At 40.7% G+C, this 23,021-nt stretch overlaps 1 protein-coding gene across 5 annotated transcripts in view; it reads left to right on the top strand.

Moving 5' to 3' along the window:
* Nucleotides 1-23,021, top strand: part of LOC134342751 (disks large-associated protein 4-like) — a 772,967-nt gene that overhangs the window by 594,852 nt on the left and 155,094 nt on the right. For all 5 annotated transcript variants that reach the window (XM_063041264.1, XM_063041263.1, XM_063041265.1 and 2 more), the window contains 2 exons: nucleotides 8,581-8,728; nucleotides 8,857-9,097. In XM_063041264.1, the coding sequence (XP_062897334.1) occupies nucleotides 8,581-8,728; nucleotides 8,857-9,097 (389 nt within the window). The remainder of the gene's footprint in view (nucleotides 1-8,580; nucleotides 8,729-8,856; nucleotides 9,098-23,021) is intronic.

Genomic DNA, 23,021 nt, shown 5'->3' with positions numbered 1-23,021 from the left:
TGTTGATGAAATGCTAAATGGGCATCTTGAATATCCAAATTGTTTTTTATACTAAACTGGAAGGATCATTTTAGTGAAGTTGATGATAAGTGTGAAGAAGAATTAACGTTCTTCTCCTGACATCAGTGTTTCAATGATTATGATTGTCTTACCCAGTGAAGTAAGATATTGTGTTTATCAAATAAAGTTGCAGAGTATACATCACAATAAAATCAATAATTTTCTATTTTCCCCAACAAAGCATATGTAGAGAGTATATGATATGCTGTATTTGTTAAATACAGCAAAGTTAAACCTCTCTATAATACTGTGACTCATAACATATTATGTATATAAATAATATTATGCCTAATTCATGACATTAATATGTTTGTATATGCCCTAAAGAATTTCCTATCATTAGCATGCATGCTTCAAACTGAGAGATGGCAAAGAAAGAGAGGATAATATCTAGGCAACACACATCAAAGTTGCTGGTGAACGCAGCAGGCCAGGCAGCATCTCTAGGAAGAGGTACAGTCGACGTTTCAGGCCGAGACCCTTCATCAGGAATATCTAGGCAGCCCCTTTTTCCCCAGGCTATTGTCAACCCCTCCAAGTCCAATACCAATCCCTGTATTTACCGATGTCTTTGAATCTTTTCCTCTTTCTATCTGGTAATCTCTTTCCATGACAGAGCTTGGAATAGGTGCATCTTATCTTCCCTCCATTATAGACTACTGTAGCATCTTCTTAGCCAAAATACAAAGATGAGGGTTCTAAAAGAAACTTTCTAAGTTATGCTTTGAAATAAAATAACCCCAGATTACATGCAAAAGTCGATATGTTAGCTTGTGTTCTCTTCCCTTTAGGGTCTGGTTTCCTAGCGTCTCACTCAGTATTGTTGCCATCATCATTGACGACCCCTTTTCCTCAGATCAAAGGTGTTGCTTCCGCTTGAGTTGTGAGTTTTGGTGATAACTATAGTATTTGGTGATAACTACTATAGATTTGTTCGCAGGTGGAGCAAGAAGATTGGGTGGGTGGATATTTGTAAGACAGTGCATTCATTCCATTACTTACAATAGATTTCTGTTTGTTCCTATTGCAGAGAGGTAATATAAGCAGTGTCTTCAAAAATGCTCTTTCCCAACTTTGAGGAGTCGGGGCCTGTAATCTAGAAATCTGTGGGAATGTGGCTTTTTTTCTAAGGAGGCTTTTTTCCTTGAGTCTTTTCCTCTTCTTGATAGTCTCCTCCCAGAGCACAGCTTGGAATAGAATGTCTATTTTGGAAACCTGGGACCAATCTATGGGAATGATGTGGCTTTAACAATGGATGTAATTCACTCTTCCAGTAGATTTCAAGGAGTCTGCAGAAACAGCTTTGGTGTTGCCATTCTTGTGCCTTGAGGTGCGGAGCCCAGATCTCAGAACCAGGACCTTAGATCCTGATAGACCAGGATCACAACTGCTGACTTTCCCTGTGAAGGACTTTATGACCATTTCAACAATAAATTGGCCCTTTGTCATACAAGTCAAATTGGATAAAAGTGGTAAACGTATGGTGGTGATAGTCTCTTGGGTTATCAGACATGCAAACTGACATCTCTGATTAGGATTCACCTTGGCATGGAAGGCAGTGGTCCAAGTATACTAACAAAATGCCAATATAAGACAGATTCCATCTCTCTCGATTGGCCCAAGCGCTGTCCCAAATCCACAGTCCAAATGCTGTGATCATTGTACGGATTACACACCAATAAAAAATGAGTAAATAATGAGTAAAAAAAAGAGTCCTGATGAAGGGTCTCGGCCTGACACATCAGCTGTTTATTTCCCTCCATACATGCTACCTGTCCTGCTGAGTTCCTCCGGCATTTTATGTGTGTGTTGCTAATGAAAAATGTCTTTACACGCGTAATGTACGCCATGCAATTGGCCTTGGGCTGTCAACTTTCACTGATGAGGGATCTAATTGGTGCAAGCCTCTCATGTAATGCCATTTTAATATATTTTTAGGGTGTCATGCTGTTTCTAGCACATTATACCATTAACTAGCAATTCACAGAACTTCAAAATAGATTTTAAATGCATAGACAATTTCCATAAATCATGACAGATTTAATTTCCCATGAAGAAGAAAACGTCAAATAAGTTGAAGAAGCATTGACCTGAAATGCAAACTTCACTTTCTCTTCCCTGTTACTGCCTGACCTGCTGAGTATTTCCAATATATTTTCTGTTGATAATTAAGGCCATTTCTATCAGAGTCTATGTTGCCATGGTTACAGCTTCCCGCAAAACCTTTCCTATCAATTCATTAAAGGCTCATTTGTTAACTTCCCATTACATGGAAGCTCTCTCTGCTTCTTATGTTTCTAGGACCTAGACTATTTTTACAAAACCAGTGATTGACTGATTAAAATTTATGTGTTCCGTTAATTTAATTCCTTTTCTGGAATTGCTGTATGCATTTGTGTTAGCATGGATACTATCATTATGGCTAAGTGTTTTTCCTCTGGCTCTGCTTTCTTACACAAGGTAACCTCTCACTTTCATTTATTGTCAGATATATTTTCTTCACCTGACAAGTTTTATTGTCGACTCCATTAAGAAGAAACTCACGGGAATTTGTAACTTACTTCAAACACAAACCATTTCCATAAATCACGTCAGATTTAATTTCCCATGAAGTTAAAACTTCAAATAACATGGATTGCTGAGTGAGCAAGCACGACTAAATACAGAACACGGGGTGCATTTTTCTTTGTTACTTGCCACTGAAATGCAAATCCAGGAGTTATATTCACCTTTGCACTGTTCTGAGTTTCCCTTGACTGATATCATACGTATATTGAGTAGTTAAGCCTCAAATTAAATAAGCACAATTAGTTGGATATGTTGGTTTACCTTCAATTTAAATTTCAGTCGATTTATCCTCTTTGATTGTAAAGAAATTCCACTGTGGAGTTGATTCTCTACCTAAATCTTTTGGTCCGTCTCTGGTTCTGCGGTGAATGGGAACTGTGGAATTGATCATGTAGTGGTGTCACCTGTATCCTTCAATGCAAGTGCGTTCCACACCATTCCATTCCCTTATAACTCCATGGGCTCTTTCAGGAATTTCTCTTGAAATAACATAGATGAAGCCTGCAGTAAAGCTCAGATCCATCAGAGACAAAGGTGCACAGGGAGGGAAATGTAACTTTTAACTCGTGTGACTCTAAGGACAAAATTTGTTCATTATAAACCTCACCTGGTTTTCTCAGCAATTTGTTTCATGTTCAGTTGATGTGTTCAAATAAGGGTCTAATCAAATATAACCCATTTTTTGTTAGTTATCAGATTTCCACTTATAGACTGCAGGAATAGTGAATTTTATCTGAATAATATGAATGGCATATGTTGAACTTCAGAATCGTCCAGACCAATTGAACAGAATGATTGAATCTTTGCAATATGTGAAAATATTTTCATTCGTTCTTGCTGCTTTAGGCAATACGTCTTTTCAGGCTAGATTTGTGAATACAGGGACCAGATGGTAAATGTCTCATATTACTTTCTGCATTTTGGACGAACAAGTAGAAGCTTCTTTCTGCCTGGCAATCATTCAAACTGGAAACACATCACTTGCAGTGCATCACTCAGGCAACGTTTGGTGACCACCAACAAGTCACCTCGTTGCCCCTTGAAGATTATACCCTCCTGACAATGACATTTTTCAATATTTTATCTGTGCATCTGGTTGAGTTCCGGGACTTTGTGCAGTGATGGAAGTTCGTGACATCAGCAGAGCTGATTTCCGGTCATGGGCTCATCTTGGACTCTTCGATTGTAAAGAAATTCCACTGTGGAATTTTGTCGTTGGACTCCCTCATGAAGTCCAGCAGGAGTGTGTGGACAACCACAGATTGCCTAGCACTTAGGTTGGAAACTCCGTCTGCTCAATACAGCGCCATCTAGCCCTTGATTTTCAAATGAAAGAAATGGTACATGGCAGACATACCAGTGCAAGTTACACTCCTTTGTTTAATTGAATTAATTTAAATCTACTGAATTTTTTCACAAACACAAGAGATTCTGCAGATGCTGTCTTTTCCTATCAGATTACTTCTTCTTCAGCCCTTTGCCTTTTCAACCCCAGCTTCTCATTTCATCACCCCCACCCACACACCTATATAAAGTTCAAAATACAAAGTTCAAAGTAAATTTTATTATCAAAATACATATATGTCACTGATTCTTCCTCCTCACCTGGCTTCACCTATCATCTGCCTGACCTGCTGAGTTCCTCCAGCATTTTGGGATTTTTATTGTTTATCTTTATTGATCAATGGAACACTTGTAATAATGTTCTAGATTTTAATAGCTTTTTAATGCCTTTAATTAGCTAAGAAGGTCAGAGGTATTAATTGACACTGATCCTAGGGGCAGAATTATGTCATGACCCATTGAGTTTGCTCTGCCATTCAGTCATGGCTGATTTATTTTCCCTCTCAACCCAGTCCTCCTGCCTTCTCTACATAATCTTTGATGCCCTTACTAATCAAGAACATATCAACCTCCACTTTGAACACACCCGATGACTTGGCCTCCACACCGTTAATGGCAATGAAAATCACAGATTCGCCACCCTCTGGCTAAAGAAACCCCTCCTCGTCTCTGTTCTAAATGGACGCCCTTCTGTTCTGAGGCTGTGCCCTCAGGTCCTAGACTTTCCCACTATTGGAAACATCCCCTGCATATCCGCTCTATCTAGGTCTTTCAATATTCAGTAGCTTTAAATGAGATTCGCCCTCATTCTAAAAACTCCAGCAAGTGCAATCGCAGAGCCATCAAACTTTCCTCATAGGATAACTCTTTCATTCCCAGGATCATTCTCGTAAACCTCCTCTGGACTCTCTCCAACGCCAGCACATCTTCCTTGATATGAATCCCAGCGCTGCTCACAATATTCAAAATGACCCGTGACTGACCAATGTCATAAAGTCTCGGCATTGCATCCTTGCTTTTATGTTCTAATCCTCTGAAAATGAATGCTGACATTGTATTTGCCTTCCTTACTACCATCTCAACCTGCAAGTTAGCCTTTAAGGAATCCTGCATGAGGAACTCCAAGTCCCTTTGAGCCCCCATTTAGAAAATTGTCTACGCCTTTATTTCTTCTGCTGAAGTACACAACCATTCAGTCTTGTCATCTTCAGAAGTTTTCTGATGACTCTCCCATAGTTGGATGCATCAGCAGGGGAGATGAGGCTGAGTACAGGGCTACAGTAGGAAACTTTGTCACATGGTGTGAGCAGAATTATCTGCAGCTTAATGTGAAAAAGACTAAGGAGCTGGTGGTAGACCTGAGGAGGGCTAAGGTACCGGTGATCCCTGTTTCCACCCAGGGGGTCAGTGTGGACATGGTGGAGGATTACAAATACCTGGGGATACGAATTGACAATAAACTGGACTGGTCAAAGAACACTGAGGCTGTCTACAAGAAGGGTCAGAGCCGTCTCTATTTCCTGAGGAGACTGAGGTCCTTTAACATCTGCCAGACGATGCTGAGGATGTTCTATGAGTCTGTGGTGGCCAGTGCGATCATGTTTGCTTTTGTGCCCTCCCCACTGATCTCCCTCCTGGCACTTATCCGTCAGTCCAGTTTAGTAGTTCAGTTCGCAGTAATCGTTGCCATGGATGGACAACGTGGGGGAAGAGAGACAGAGAGAACAGGAACAACTGATCATTCAGCACAGCTTCACTCACAGACCGGCGAGATGGCTCACAAGCAGCTTTTGGGCGGGTCCTTGGTGATGTCACCTGAGGTCACCGACTGTGACCCCTCCTCCAGATGCGGTCGATCCTCTGCAGTGAACCCGGCACCCAGGCAAGGGCGGACACACACCGGGTTCCTGCTGATCGTACCTTTCCACCCTGGTCGTTGTCTGGTACTTCTCACCCACTCGTGAAAGGCGCACCGCTTCCAGGGTCTCGTTACCTCGGGTGGCGTGTGTCCTGCCTTAGCGAACTGGTCCCTTTTTATCCCCTGCTGGGGTATCGCCTGTCCATCACTTCAAACAGTTCAAGGTTCAAAGGGGGGAGCCGCTCCAGACAGCTCTCTCTCCCACATCCCTTCATTACACATCTCCAGACGCTGCTCCATTGTTCCTTATCTCTCCTTCCCCTGAGGGCAGGTGGCAGACCAACTGCTGATGCCACTGATGCTAGCCCAGGCCAGCAAACATCTTAATTTTTATGTGTATTCTCGTCACAGCGGAACAAGTGCTATACATGCCCTTACACTTCCTCCCTTACCACCATTCAGGGCCCCAAACAGTCCTTCCAGGTGAGGCAACACTTCACCTGTGAGTCGGCTGGGGTGATATACTGCGTCCGGTGCTCCCGATGTGGCCTTTTATATATTGGCGAGACCCGACGCAGACTGGGAGACCGCTTTGTTGAACACCTACGCTCTGTCCGCCAGAGAAAGCAGGATCTCCCAGTGGCCACACATTTTAATTCCACATCCCATTCCCATTCTGACATGTCTATCCACGGCCTCCTCTACTGTAAAGATGAAGCCACACTCAGGCTGGAGGAACAACACCTTATATTCCGTCTGGGTAGCCTCCAAACTGATGGCATGAGCATCGACTTCTCTAACTTCCGCTAATGCCCCACCTCCCCCTCGTACCCCATCTGTTACTTACTTTTATACACACATTCTTTCTCTCACTCTCCTTTTTCTCCCTCTATCCCTCTGAATATACCCCTTGCCCATCCTCTGGGTCCCCCCCCCGCCCTCCTTGTCTTTCTTCCCGGACCTCCTGTCCCATGATCCTCTTGTATCCCTTTTGCCTATCACCTGTCCAGCTCTTGGCTCCATCCCTCCCCCTCCTGTCTTCTCCTATCATTTTGGATCTCCCCCTCCCCCTCCAACTTTCAAATCCCTTACTCACTCTTCCTTCAGTTAGTCCTGACGAAGGGTCTCAGCCTGAAACGTCGACTGCACCTCTGCACCTCTTCCTAGAGATGCTGCCTGGCCTGCTGCGTTCACCAGCAACTTTTATGTGTGTTATTAGTAAATAGTAATAGTCATGGAAATAATAAATAGTAATAGAATAGTAATAGAAAGATAGTAATAAATAATTAAATAGTAATATGTAAATTATGCCTCTTTATTTGTACCATATCTTGCAAAAGAGCTTCCATTTCATTTTTTGGAAAGATAAAGATCAGCTTTATTTATCACATGTACATTGAAACATCAAAATGCGTTGTTTGCGTTTAACAACCAACATGCTTTCAGCCGCCATCATTTTGTTATTTTTGTTCCAGGATTTTGTAAAGCTGAGATGTGCCCAATGTTATTTGAACAAGGATCTGGACTTCTAATCATGCTTGAGTTTTGTTGATTCCGCAGCTCTAAATATACAGATGATGATACGATCTGTGCCTGAAATATACTGCTGATGCATTCTAAATACATGGGTTAGAATTAACTTCTGTAAAACTAGGTTGGGTTAAATAAACAATTCTAATGTGCTGCGAGCACAGCTTGAAAATGTGTCAACTGTAGTTCACTTGCAAGCATTTTTGCCTTTGAGGCTGGAGAGCAAGGGCTCAAGTCCCACTCCAGAGGTTTAAGCACAAAAATCAAGGGTGTAATGATCACCAAATCCTGACTGGTTGGAAATGAGACTTTTTGGACGAACTATTAAACTGTGTAGTTTGCATCAAATCAAATCAGCAAGGATTGTGCCGAGCAGCCCACAAGTGTTGCCACATTTCTGGCACCGAAATAGCATGCCTACAACTTACTAATCTTAGTAATGTGGGAGGAAACCGGAGAACCCGGCGGAAAGCTGCATGTTCATGGCGGGGAATGTACAAACTCCTTGCAGACAGCAGTGGAAATTGAACCCCAATCTTACAACTAGTGCTAACGTGCCATCCCAATGTTTCTTCCACAATCAACAGAAACTCGTATTCTGGGCAATATCACTTCACTATCATTTATTACAGACTGGTAGCTTTTAGCCCACGTTAGGTAAAATACTTCTTTCACTTCTTAAGTCCATTCTGGTCAATATCACTTCACTATCATTTATTACAGACTGGTAGCTTTTAGCCCACGTTAGGTAAAATACTTCTTTCACTTCTTAAGTCCACCTGTACATTTGAACTCCTCTTTGAGGTAAATTTAAGTGTAAATGTTTGAAGGAAATTTATATGGAACATGAGATCCTATTTTGCCAATTAATGCATTTCGGAACTGTTGTGGTTGGGTCCCGGAACCTTTCTGTCTGCTGTCTTCAGCCTCGTGTTCATGCAACCTCAGTGTGATCGTGGGGGAGGAGGAATACATGAGCATCCCTGGTTACACATAGTGTCTTGCATTGACCTGGGCTTTGTTCCAAAAACCTGATGCAAAATTTACCGGAGATCCCAGATTAAATCCAGGTCTTTGCCACTTATCCTGAATAGGCAGTTTCTATGTTATGCATTCTACCTGATTCTGTTTTTTTTTTCCACTTTAATCAATGTCCTTAGATGTAGCAAATGCAAAGATTTTGTTTTAGTAAACTGTCTTCAATACTTTACTTTGTACAGCCAAAGCTATCTTGCATCAGTGAGTGAGTCCATCCACAGGAGTCTTGATTGCCTGGATACAGTAGAAATGACCTCTCCCAACTTCCATGGATGGAATGAAGATGATATGGGAAGCACAGACACCCTCAAATCCAACCCTGTTAACCAGGTGTGTATTATTTTCATCTGTGGAAATGAATAATGGCAATTAGGAAAGTGTCGGCATAAACCAAGTGGATTTTGTCAAAGTTCCACTTGCAATTTGTTTCATTTCACTTTGCTGTGCTTTCCTTAAAGGAGCAAGAAATGGAGTATAGCAATCAATATGAAAATATCTGCGAATCTGTCTTCAATGAGGTGGATTCCCAGGCAGTGGATGCTCTGGACCTGCCCATACCTGGCTGCTTCCGCTCAAGAAGTCACAGCTACCTTAGAGCAATCCAGGCTGGCTGTTCTCAGGATGATGACAATGTATCTGTCCGTTCAGTGTCTCCCCCACCTTTAACCACCACAGTTAGAACCATGCAAACCAACACCAGTAAGTACAACTCTCACTACCACTAAGTACTTGAAATGGTCAAAGATGAGCCGTCTGAATGATGTTATGGCTATTTTGAGCACAGAAGTGTTTGGTTCATCAGATAACAGCTGACAAAGCATGAAGGTCCCTGGGATATTATTTGAATCCTGACAGTGAGCTGAACTGATCTTTCAAAAAATATTTAAAATATCCATATGAAGGAGGTCACCCTCATGGACAGGAAGTGAATCATATCCCAGGGGGGGGCCATGATTTATTCAATTTACAGATAGTATTTCAAATTAATGAGTTAGAGTTTTTAAAAATGATGGCCTTCAATGATGTTTATGTTTTTTCCATCGAAGCTGAAAATAGTGTAAATGTTAATGTGATTTGATGTGTTCGTGAGTTTAGACCGATGTTGATATTTGTTTAGTTCATTGTGTGAGGCAAATGTAGAATGCAAATATAGTCCTTGAAATATAGTTGTATAATGCATGAATCTTTTAAATGATTCTTAATCTTCATGTTTCAGTAAGGGAAAGTGAGATAAATTCAGTATTGATTTTGTGGTTTTAAAAAATCAAATTTTAAATGCTCTATTTATATGGATGTAAGACATGGCGGAGGAGTGTGTCGGTGGTGCATGAATATCTGCTTGCTATACTGCCATGAGATGTGCATCTCATCCTAATTGAGTGTTGAAGAGACTGTTACATGCTTACGAGGCTTGAGCTTTGGACTGGATTTTAAGTGTTTGAAAAATGTTGGTATTGGCAGTCATGTGCTGCATTGCAAAGTACAACATTGTAATATTCAATAATTTATGTGCTCACATGTACTGATTCTGTGATATAACTAAGCATTTACAATTTTCATGAAAGAAAAAAGATTATTTCTTTTTAAATGATGAAATAAATGATATAAATATACTTCCTCTTGCTCTTCTGAAGGCATTGCTTAAAATATTGATGCACAGTGGACATTATTCTCTTTGCGTTTACTCTTTACCGATGTCCAGTTTAGATGCGGGACGTTATATTTGCTTACTTTGTGCAATTCTGTTGTTTAGCAGAGTAAGCTTTTTTTTCCATTGGACAATATATTTGTGTATTATTTGTTATAGCAAAAGCCAAAAGGTTGTCATGACATATCACATCAAAAGCTTCTGTGAATATCGTGTTTGAAAGGTGATGGGGGAGGTGGCAGCGATGGATGTTGAACCATGCAAGTTTTCGACCTCACCCAGTGCCATCGGACAGAGTAACAAGTGGATGCCAGTTACCTTACTGAAAAGAGATCTGGAAAATCACTGGATGCATCGTCTTGGGCTATTATTTTGATGTTATCGCTAGTTGTCTTTTTGCTGACTAATCTACATGTCCAAAAAATCTTTTGAACTAATGTTTACAAACCTGCACAAATTATGTTGTCAATGTGTTATGAAACTACTCTCAGCAATGGAGAAATGGGTCGATTTGCTGTACAGAAATCTGGTGGAACAATTCACTCATTCTTTATGGAATCTACCTGATTTAACAAGACAGTTTCTATAACATTCAGTCAGACCATTGCCCAGGAGAGGAGATAAACATTTAGGACACACAGGGTGGAAATTAGCCCTCAACAGCATCAATATAGTTGTGTATGTATGTTTAATACTTCTACAAAAATCTAATTCCAGCAAAATCGTTGGAACCAAATTTCAGAAGTACCATATAATGCTCAGTTATGGGTGTCTGGGCATCATTGGGTGCTAACTGTCAGAGTTGAATTTCTACCTCTTTTCCTGCAAGACATGTACGTGAATCAAGCCAAGCTTTCTGATAACTCTGACACATATTTGTAACGTGGCTTTGCAACATGATTTGGAACTTTCAACCAAAAGCTCAAAGCTTACTCACTTCCTGCCAATTTGATGATCTCCAATTGAAGGTTTTCAGGGTTACTCCTTGTTACAACAAAACTGTCAAATTACTTATTCATTATAGATGCAAATACAGACCACACAACTTACTCACATCAGGACAGAGCAGTAATATGAATGCCAAAAGTAAAACTTATTTATGGATCAAAGGTCATATTAAAAAGTTAAGTATGAGCAATGGCTGAGAATTTTAATATTGCCTAATGCATAATAAAAGATTATTAGAAGGTGAATTTGCATTTCAAAGTACCAACATAAGGAGGAAATAACCCTTAACAATAATCAAAAAGGCGGAACCAAATACCACCAATTAATGTATGTTGTTTTCTGTGCACTGTTTGTGATTGTAAAGGGAGTTATTTCTATTACAGTGCTATCAGTACACATATTAATTGATAAAGATCTTATTCTGATTACAAATATTCTTAAGGACAATAAGACTTAGGAATCACTTATTCTAGGGGGAATAGGACAAGCGGCATTATTGGGAAAAAGACTCCATCCTAGCAGGAGTCAGAAGGGAAAAATAAAGTAATATCCTACCAGAGTAAAAATCAGCATTGTGAAAATTCAAAGTGTCAGTGTTAGAGCTTCGAAGTGTTTGCTAGGATTTTTTTCACAATTGTAACTTCAATATTTATGCATGCTTAATATACCATTCAGCTTAATATAGGGCATTTTAACAGAAGGTATTACATCTGTGTGTATACATTTATGATTACTATGAATCTGGTGTAATGTTTCCATGTTTATTAAACACTGCATCCTCTCCTTGATGTAAGTTTAAGTATAAGAGATGCATCAGTATATTAGATCTTGAACTTGACGTGAGGCTTAATTTAACTGGGTGTATGAATGAGACATGAAACCTGAGTGAGTGACAGGTTTGCAAGGTTACACCGAGGTGACTTTGGCTATTCTAGCCCATGCTTGACAAGTGTGATTGGATTGGATACAGGAAGGCTATATAACATAACTCTGCCTCTAACTGCATTTTCTCCAGATTACTTCAGTGATCACATGATATATCAGTCAATAATGATGATTACAACGCTCACCGTTCTCCGAGTTGCAAAAGCTGCTCCATTCATTGTGTGATTTTATCATCTACAATAGAGCAAGTGCGTGGAATATATCCCTGTGAAAATTGCTGTAGCTGACCTGCTGTTTGGGGGCCTAGCTGAAACAAAAGAGGAAGTGAAGAAGTCAACTTGATCTCATTAATGATCAGGATGAATTTTTTTAGTTCTGAGTGATCCTGGCAATGTCATGTTTGATAAGCCTATTGGATGTTTATAATATCTGGGTCTTATGGATGTGCTGGGGTTATCCCCCACCAGAACATGGTTACTTGGTGGGGAAAAAGAGTTTCAGTGACAGGACTCCATTGTCAGGAAACTGATGACGATAATCTAAGCAATAAGAATGCAGGGCTTAAGAAGTTGTGACAGTCAGGAGAGGGAGAAATCCTGCCACAGAAGGTGACCAAGGTATCCTGAAGGACATGGAGTAACATTACGGTGCTCACCCATAAATAAAGTGGTGAAACTGTTCACCTTGTTGGGTCTTTTCCAGTCCTGCATCAACCTGCAGCCTGCTTTAATCAGTGAATTGCTCATATGGATGACTGTAAAATCATAACCGACTGGAGTCCTACAGAAACAAGGACGTAACTGTTCTGTCCCTATTTTAACCTCCTGTTAGTAACAATCATGATGCTGCTTGTGTCAGTGTGCATGCGTTTAGTTGTAAAAACAATTTGCATAGTACAGCCTAAATTTTATGTGCTTTTTACAGTATAAGGTAAACACCTCCGCATCTATCTGTATTTATGCAGTGACATACATAATCAAGTGTAGCATGATGTTTGAGTGTGGGTGTTCCACAGGCATAACTGGATATTTAGCCAGAATCTAGGGCAAATCTGAGTGCTGATGAGCTATCTCGATCTAATTATGTCCACACCTTAAACCTCCTTGCCAAGTATAACTTTAAAAAATCTGTTGTAAAACTTTCAAGGTGTAACAAGGGTACAGCGTTGACTGACAGATACCTGAATGTTTCAAAAGACAGTATTTTGGATAATGCTTTTTCTGATGCCAGTTAAAACTGTCAACTGGCTTCTGCCAACATTTTCAAGGATGCTTTAGTCAGTGCAAGGAAGGTTTTAAACTTTCTGAAATTCTTACTTGAATGAGTCATATTTTCCTAATGATAAAGATTGCTTATTAATATTTATGATATTTCTCTTTGCTCTAATCTATTTACTAATGGAGTGTTGGCAGTTCATCCAGAAATATGATCTGAAGAATCACAAGAAAATATCCAGATTGAATGAAGCAAGATACTTCAGTCTTCTTCCATGCAGAATATCATTGCCTTTTTTGATTTTTTTTTGGTAATCCAACCGCAGCTTCCAAAGTCAAAAGCTTCACTTGAGGATGAGTAATATTACTTGAAAATTAAAACCTAATTTGTGGATAGGAATATTATTGTGATCATTAGTTTTGGTCATGTTGATTGAAGAAGGATTAATGGGTACCACTGTAGCATGGCAGTTAGCGCTTCACTATTACAGCTCATGGCATTGGAGTTCAGAGTTCAATTCCGGCCTCATCTGTAAGGAGTCTGTGCATCCTCCCTGTGGAGTGCGTAAGTTTTCTCCTGCAGTTCAAAGACATACCAGTTAGGAGGTTAATTGTTCGTTGTAAATTATCCCATGATTAGGCTAGGGATAAATCAAGGGTTGCTGGGTGGTATGGCTTGAAGGACCAGCAAGGCCTGTTCCAGGCTGTATCTCAATAAGTAAATAATGGCCAAGTTTCAAGAGAATACCCTGCACACTCTCAAATAATACCATGGCATTTTTAATGTCCAACTGTGAAGGTTTTAATTGAAGGACTACAGTTCTCTAGCAATTTAGCACTTCCACAGATTCTCAATGAAGTCAACCATTCTATCACTATCAATACCAACAACAAATATTGGTTGAAGGAATCTCATTGTACTTATTCAGCTATCACTTCCAACTACCAGTTAAATATTTAATTAAATGTTTTTTAGAAGATTCCAGAAATCTTTAAAAGAAAACTTTGTAAGTAAAAAGTACCTGAAGAGAATGAAAAAAAACATTATTTTTTCAGGTTAATAACTTTTCATAATTCTGACTGGTTTTACTGCTATGATAATCTACACTGGGGCGCTTTGGCGAAAAATGGCCCTGCAACCTGCATTGGACAGCGGTGCGGTGCTAAACTGCATTAAGCTGAATATTACTGGTTTGATGTTTGATATTCTATGTGTAGTTTGCTCGCTTTTTGCTGCTTGCGTAATTGGTTCTTCTTTCTCGCTCATTGAATGTTTGATGTTTTCTTGAACGGGTTTGACAGTATTTCTTTGTTTCATGGCTACCTGTGGGCGGACAAATCTCAGAGTTGTATTCTGAGATTTGATACTTCGATAATAAATATACTTTGAATCTTGAATCTACTGGTGACAAACTGCTTGCAAAGTGTGACTGGCTTATAGGAGTGAAGAACTGGAAAGTCATCACTGATGAAGTATTCAATATTCATTCCTGATGAGGCAATGCTTCACCTGGAGTCATCTATTGTACCTGCTGTACATTGGTGAGGCCCGACTCGACTGGGGGTGGAAGGGCTATTTTATCCAGCACCTTTGCTCTGTCCACCACAAATGGCAAGATCTCCTGGTGGCTATCCACTTCAAATCAACTTCCCATTCCCATTCTGACATGTCCCATTCCTGTATTGTCATGATGAGGCTAAACTCAGGTTGGAGGTGCAATACCTCATATTTCCTCTGGGTTGCCTCCAACCTGATGGCATGAGCATCAGTTTCTCCAAATTCCAGTAATTTCTCCCTCTCTCCCTCCTCTTTTATCCATTCCCTGTTTTGGTTACCTTCTCACCCTTTCTCATCTCTACACCTGGTCATCACAGCCCCCTGGTTCCCCTTCTCCTCCTTCCCTTTCATCCATGGTCCACTGTCCCCTCCTACTAGATTCCTTTTTCTCCACCTCTTTACCAACCCCTCCCATCCTCTTACATCATCATCCCTCCCACATCGACCCAACTTCCCCCTCACTTCTACTTCGCCTACCATCTTATTCTGGCTTCTGCCACCTTCCTTTCCAGTCTAGGCCTAAAATATTAACTGTTCATTCCCCTCCATAGATGCTGCCTGACCTGCTGAATTCCTCCAGCACATTGTGTATGTTGCTTAAGATGACCAGCATCTGCAGAATCTCTTGTAGTTGGTGTCCATTCATCATCCTTTTGTGTACTTCACTGAGATTTTGCTTCAGTAGAGTTAAGGAGTTAGTTCATTACACGAAGATACTCTGAGAAGCTAGTCAATAGTGATGTTTACCACAGTTAAATTTTACACAGGTTGAACATCAAAGTGAAACCGAGAGGATTACACTGTAGAAATAACATTTTAGCTGAGCAGTCTCATAGATTACAAAAAGTTTGAGATCCGATAATGCTTAATTCCCTCGCACCGTTTACCATGAAATATTATGTTTATTACAGCTGAGCCCCAGGTAGCCTTGTAGCTTTCAGCAATGTTAAATTTCCCATCTAATTTTACAGTTTCTAAATTGGTGGCAGATAGAACATAATTAATTCACATTTAAGAATTTGAAGCAGAAATGTTGATGTTCCTTACTCTGGGTTTAATACTGATTTTCAGAACCATGAGTGGCATTAAATCTGTATATTTATGACTGAATAATTGATGAGATTCATGGTGACATCACCAATTACATTATGACTGTACTTGTTAATATATTCTGACAAGCCTACCATTTAGGATTCACCATGTCCTTCCTCTTGTCCTCATTCACTGAGAACTGCCTGGGTTTTGACCCTGTAAAATACTTCCCATATCCGCAATGAAGATATAACAGACAAGAAATGTCAACATAACTTTTTTTCAATAAATACAAGTTAGGCTCAGATGGCAAATTAGAGTGTTTTATCATGTGCATACACTCAGTGGCCGTGTTATTGCATATCTCCTGTACCTAATAAAGTGGCCACTTCATGGCTTTCTGCTGCTGTTGCCCATCCACTTCAAGGTTCGATGTGTCGTCCGTTCAGAGATGCTTTTCTGCATGCCACTGTTGTAACACATGGTTATTTAAGTTACTCTCGCCTTCCTGTCGACTTGAACCAGTCTGGCCATTCTATTCTCACCTCTATCATTAACAAGGAGTTTTTGCCTGCAGAACTGCTGTTCACGAGATTTTTTAAAATTATTTTTTGCACCATTCTCTGTAAACTTCAGAGACTGTTGTGCATGAAAATCCCAAATCCCAGGAAATTAGCAGTTTCTGATATGCTCAAACCATCCCATCTGGCACCAATTATCATTCCATCTGCAAAGTCACTTAGATGACATTTCTTTCCTATTCAGATGTTTGGTCTGAACTACTATTGAACCTCTTGACCATTCTGCTGCTTCTATGCTGTGAGTTCCTGCCTCATGATTGGCTGATTAAATATTTGCATTAACAATGTACAGGTGCACCTAATAAAGTAGCCACTGAGTGCATGTTTCATAATGATATTTCCAGAACTTTAATATTCTATGTTAATGCTGTGATTTTGTCAAAATGGTCTTTTGGGTTTTTTTTCTAAATATTAAACCAGCAAATAAGGTGCCAAGTATGAATGTGTAGCTGGCCTCCGTCCATATTTCTAAGGAAGTAGCACACCAGTTTAATTTAGAGTGGCTCATCTCTTTGTTAAAATAGCAGGCAGAGGAGTGTTGTGCAAGTGAAACCCAGACTGCCAGCTACCATCAGCCCAGCAACCAGCATATCAAAGGCACATACAGATGGTTTGACCTCCAAAGTCTGTCTCATTAATGACGAAGGGACTATGCTGACATTGGTAAAGCAGGCTCCTGGCTAGGTAAACAGCAACCTGATTATGTCATAGTCACAGAATTATATCCTTAAGCCCAATGCCCTGGATATCTGAAAATTCTTAGTAAATTTCTACAGATCAGTCTTTCAGAGATGGCAGCACAGGTGGTGGATTGTTGCGAGGGAGTTGCCCTAGGAATCCTCATGACTGACTCCAGACCCCAGGGTGTTTCAGAACACTAGGTTAGATCTAACCAAGGAAACCTTCTGCCGATTACACTCATGAATCTCTGCTCCCCTTTTCAAACAACGCTTGAAAAAAAAAGGACAGGTAAAAGCAGAAAGAGAGTACAAACTCTGCGTGGGGAACATTAATAAGGATCATTTAGAAGCATCATCACCAGCTGGGCTTGCTGACACCTGAAGATTTGCACAGCCCAGTTTCAATGCTGATCTCTGCTACTGAGTGGAGTTTACACTTTCTCCCTGTGGGTTCCCTTTGAGCGCTAAGTATTCTTTCACATCCCTAAAATATGTAGATTGGTAGGTCAATTGCCCACTGTTAATTGCCTCTGTGATGTAGGTGGTGGGTGGAGGTACATCTCTACTAAGGAGTGTAAGGCGCTGCTTCCCTCCGCTAGCTTGCAGGTCACCCTTGGGCAAGGTGTAGCACCTGCTTAAACCCCCCAATCAGGGTCACGTGAAGCCATGGGAGCAGATGGTGGATGGTCGTATGAGTAGCTGGTGCAGATCACATCCTGGTTATGCAACCACTGATACCAGGCAGACAGTCTCTGAAGAGTATTGATAATGTCTGGGGTCACCTGTCTTGTAAAGACACTCCCCAGAAGGCAATGGCAAACCACTTTTGTAGAAAAATTTGCCAAGAACAATCATGGTTATGGAAAGACCATGAACACCCAGGTCATATGGCACTGCCCATGATGAACGAACAATGTAGGTGAGCAGTAAAATATCAGAGGAGTTCATGGGAATGTGGGAAGAATAAAATGGGATGAGTGTAGAATTAATGTCGGTGGGTGCTAGATAGTAGGTACAGACCGAAGGGTCTGTTTAAATTCCCTATCAGATTTATTTATCACATGTACATTGAAGCATGCAGTGAAATGTTGCATTTGTGTTTGCCACCAAAACACGCAAGGAACAATACAAGCAACAGCAACAACAAAACAAACAAGGCACCAACAGCAAAACAAGCCCCTTTCCCACACTCATTCCCACCCATCCACCCCTTTACACACAAACAAAACAAAACAAGCCCCTTTCCCACCCGTCCGCCCCTTTACACACAAACAAAACAAGCCCCTTTCCCACCCGTCCGCCCCTTTACACACAAACAAAACAAGCCCCTTTCCCACCCGTCCACCCCTTTACACACAAACAAAACAAGCCCCTTTCCCACCCGTCCGCCCCTTTACACACAAACAGAACAAGCCCCTTTCCCACCCGTCCGCCCCTTTACACACAAACAAAACAAGCCCCTTTCCCACCCGTCCGCCCCTTTACACACAAACAGAACAAGCCCCTTTCCCACCCGTCCGCCCCTTTACACACAAACAAAACAAGCCCCTTTCCCACCCGTCCGCCCCTTTACACACAAAGGCATAGACAGGCCTCCAACCCCAGGATAGGCCGCCTCCAGTCCTTGTCCCCAGACTCCCAGACATTGCGCGCACGCACACACACACACACACACACACACACACACACACACACACACAAAGAACCATCATGACATGCAAACCTCCTTAAATACCTACTTATTGAAGATTTTTCTGCCCATGACAATATTGGTAGATGAGATCACTCTAGATCTTCCTGGGCTAAGGTCCAATTTCACACTGAGCTGACTTACACCACCACTGAGCTAAATGGAAGAGATAGAGCACAGATTCAGCAGCTCAAATCTGGGCAACTGCTATGGGCCAGAACTGCACTTTGTACGTCTTTCACCTCATGGCCCATCATATTGTGTTAACATAATGATAAAGATGGAGAAGCAGCCTAGTTTCAATGTGAACAGAATGAGAGGATAGCCAAAGATGTGGAAGTAAAGGTAGGTGTACCACTATGATGAAGTCACACTTACTTACTGCCTACTATGCTGCTGGCATTTAGGGCAACAATGAAGGTCCTCCAACTCTGGTGGTGTTCAAGGCTTCCTTCATCATGTCAGTAGCTTCCTTTCAGTTGTCAGCCATGCAAGTCCCAGGTGGAGACTCAGGAATACCATCATGCTCAGATGTAGAAGGATGCTTCATTGCTGTTTCCACATCAAGAGCCAAGACCCTACCAAGAGCCAAAGTGTAAAGATCTAACTCCAGCCAACATAGCTGTCTGGGTCATTGATGTACATAAGCCTCAGAATTCAATGACATAGTTGTGGTCCTCTTATAGAGATGAAGCCCTATCATGGGACTAAATAGACACATAACCAATAAACTAGACTAAAGCTATGCAGCCTTGATTTATCTGTACATGAATGATGGGATTGGGTGAGGAGGGTCAATGGAGCAGATGACTGAAAGAGAAAGCTGTATGATTAACCCCAGTTTCAATTATACTGGAGCCCACCTCATGAACATAGAAAAAAAATAATCAAAGGAGGATTATTTTCAGCTATGTTTATATTTCAACTATTTTATACCTTTTGAATATTGGTCCAACTGGTGCTGTATCCCTATAAGGACTACAACTAAATAGGAGCCAATTTTCAGCCAATTTAATTCACTCTACATGACCCGAGAAACATTAAGTTTCCTGGATACATCAAAAAAAAGCTATAGGCCACAACAATATTTTATTGTAGTGCTGAAGGCTCATGATCCTAAACCACCAGTATCTTAGACAGCCTTTACCAGTTTAAGCCCTCATGCCGTGTAAAATTGCCCAGGTTTCTCCTGTCCATAAAAAAACAGCTCAAACCCAGTTCAGTCAATTACTACCCCATCAGTTCACACTAACCCATCAGCAGAATGATGAAAGATATCAACTGCAGTGCTTTCTAAAGGCACTGATTCACTAACAACCTGCTGACCGGAGTTTGTTTGGGTCCTACCAGGATGGTTGAGCTCCAGACATCACCACAGTCAAATAAGCAGATGAGCTTAATTACAGAGTTGAGGTGAAAGTCATTGCTACTGGCACCAAGGCATCATTTGACTGAACATGGTACCCAGAAGCTCTGGTAAAACTGAAGTTAATGAGAATCTCTGTGCTTATTAAAGGTCAGTCATCTCAGCCCTAAATGTTGTAGGAGTTCTTCATAGCAGTCAAACTCAACCATCTTCAGCTGCTTCAATTATATTAAGATCATAAATGGATATGTTTACTAATGATTTTTATAGCAGACAATTCTATTTGTACCTCCTCAAATAAAAAAACATAATTTTACCCACATAAAGTAAGAGTTGAGCTTCTCCTAAACCCTGTGACCTCATTCATCTATAACAGGGGTTCCCAACATTTTTATGCCAATAAGCTCTACAGTTAGCCAAGGGGTCCATGGACCCCAGTTTGGGAACCCGTGATCTAGAAGGATAAGTGCAGTAAAACATAGAGGGACTAAAATGTTCACTATCTCATAGTCCTCCTCTCAATTACTCAACACTTTAACATTGTCCCTAATTCAAAATCTCTCCCAGCTGTACTGTTGGAATTCCTTCAACATAAGATATCAATGATTGAATGAGGTGACTCAACACCATATTCTGAAGGCAATTTAGAATGGTTATCATTGAATGAATATTAAAGAAATATTTAATTATATTAACATTCAGGTCTTTAGATCTTAGGTTCACAATCAAAAGAAACTTTCTAGTTTTCTTTTGTTTGGAAAATAATAATGACTTATAAAGTTGCCCAGGAAAACAACAGGCAATTCTGCACTTCATCTTCTCAATTTCTTCCCAAATATCCCAGAACACCTGTTCCATACATGTTTTATGCCTGACTATCAGTGACTGATTGAGGTTGGCTGGCAACCTCACCATTACTCACCAACATGGAGAATAGGGTAGGAAATCTGAAACCTTCTTGATAATTGACAAAAGAGGTAGGACTATGTTCTTTTACATTGCTAGCTGTTATGATAGGATACTCACTACTTGAAAAGATGGATGAAGTATGTTCATTATAATCTCTCCAAAGGGAATAGGATGTTATCTTGAAATACATGACTAGGGGTGCAGGGCAAGAAATGAGTTTATTGGATAGTCTCTTCAAAGAGTCAAAAGCTTCCTGCAATAGTGTGAATGGATGCAAACATTTCACCGAATAAAACTGTGTCACTATCAAATAACCTATTTGAATTCACTTTGAGTACCTGTTTATGCTTCACTTTGAAATGAAGTGCCTTTGATTATTGTTAATGGGTTAAAGTCTATCCATTCAGTTTGAGGCCATAGAGGACACTATACAACGATATCAAATAGTACTATTGAGACATTTGCTCTTCTGTTGCTAGGCAACTGCAGAGGCTCCAGTACAGGTTTGTTTGTGTGGTCCGGGCTGTAGATTCAAAGAAATCACGGTGAACCTGGTAAGGTTTTGCTTTGATGTTACATTTAGTCATGTGCTTTGTGAACATCCAGAAATTCTCTCGACATTAAACAGCCAATGAAGTACTTTCTAATTGGTATTTCATTATAATGGAAGAAACATGGCAGTTAATTTGAACACAGAAACTCCCATAGCAGATTAGATCATCTGAGGCATAAATATTGGCTAAGGGACGATGAAATATAACTGAGAGTTTAATTTCCAGAATCTTAAGAGAAAGAAAGTTAGCATTTTGACAGTTATCCTTTTAAAATGAATAAGTAAGCAGAGAGATTGTGGAAGAGTATGATGCTATTAAAGTATAAAGCTACCGTTGCAGATGAGGGAACAATTTTGGAAATGACCATCTTGTGAGTGAGGCCTCCATTGGATGGGGTTTACCATGGATGTTGCGTCCCAACTACGTATACAAAAGCCAGGGCAGTACGATATGGAGAGCAAATTGTTGCCTATGCCCTCTCCACACAGCTGATGAATCTAAAGGAACAGCAGGGACTGATTCAGTTTGGCACCAGTGGTGACGTAGGAGATGTCAGTCAGCGACGAACTCAAAGAAGGACTGCTTTAGGGACTCCAGCTGTGGATTTTTCCTCGGGTTCAATCCTGAAGCCTTCCCCGTGAATGGGTATAACCACAAGGCAGTGGAGGTTTGAGATCAGTGTATTCCTTCTCCTAGATGAGCTGCCAACCATGGCTGATGAGCTCTAAGCTACAGGTTTTAAGGCACCAGTAACTGGCCTTTGTCCTGTCTATAGAAACGGTCCCACTAGGCTTAGTAGCTAAGCCACACATGAAGGCCAGGAGCTGGACTTGGTTGTCTGAGGCTATTTGAGACGCACGCCATTGGGAGCATTTAATAGGTAGTGGGAGTTCATCCCCACTACCCCTGTTATGACAAGGAATCAGTCTATTTGTATTTTTCCATGAATTTTATATGGAGATTATGTACATCCTGCTAAATTTTTAGCACTGTCAGAGTGATACTAATATGTTGTGCAGATCAGAATCCTTCACAATCTGAACATAGTGACATTGGGGTGGGAGATAGAAACAGGGAAGAGAACTGTTGTGTCTGTGCACAACTACATATCAATTAAATAAAGGCACACATGCAAGAGATGGCTTTAACTGGTGTGTTCACATTGCAGTGAGAGAGAGAGAGAACAATGCACATGCATAGACAACAGCGCATGTGCAGACAACAGATCAATACACAGTGCTAAGTGGAGGGTGGTCATTGCTCTAAAAGAAATAGATCCATACATTACACTTCCTCCCCCTTTAAGTTAATGCAACTTAAAACTGTATATGTACAAAACATTCAATTTCCCTTTCATAAACCCATATTCCAAATAAACATGCTTTCACAATAACAGTCCATAGCTAACTTCACAGTTCTAAAGTTTCAGTCTTTTGGGTGGCGCTTTGTTTCTTACAGGATAGTGCTGCTGGCCCTGTAGAGTGGCATCAGTTTTGGTAGATGTCCTGTCTAAGACAATGTTCGCAGTTTCCGGTGTCACATAGCTGTCAGTGACATT

Source organism: Mobula hypostoma, chromosome 2 (genome assembly GCF_963921235.1).
Source record: "Mobula hypostoma chromosome 2, sMobHyp1.1, whole genome shotgun sequence".
NCBI lineage: Eukaryota > Metazoa > Chordata > Chondrichthyes > Myliobatiformes > Myliobatidae > Mobula > Mobula hypostoma.
The sequence above is the reverse complement of the archived record's forward strand: the minus strand, read 5'-3'. Positions and strand labels throughout refer to the sequence as shown.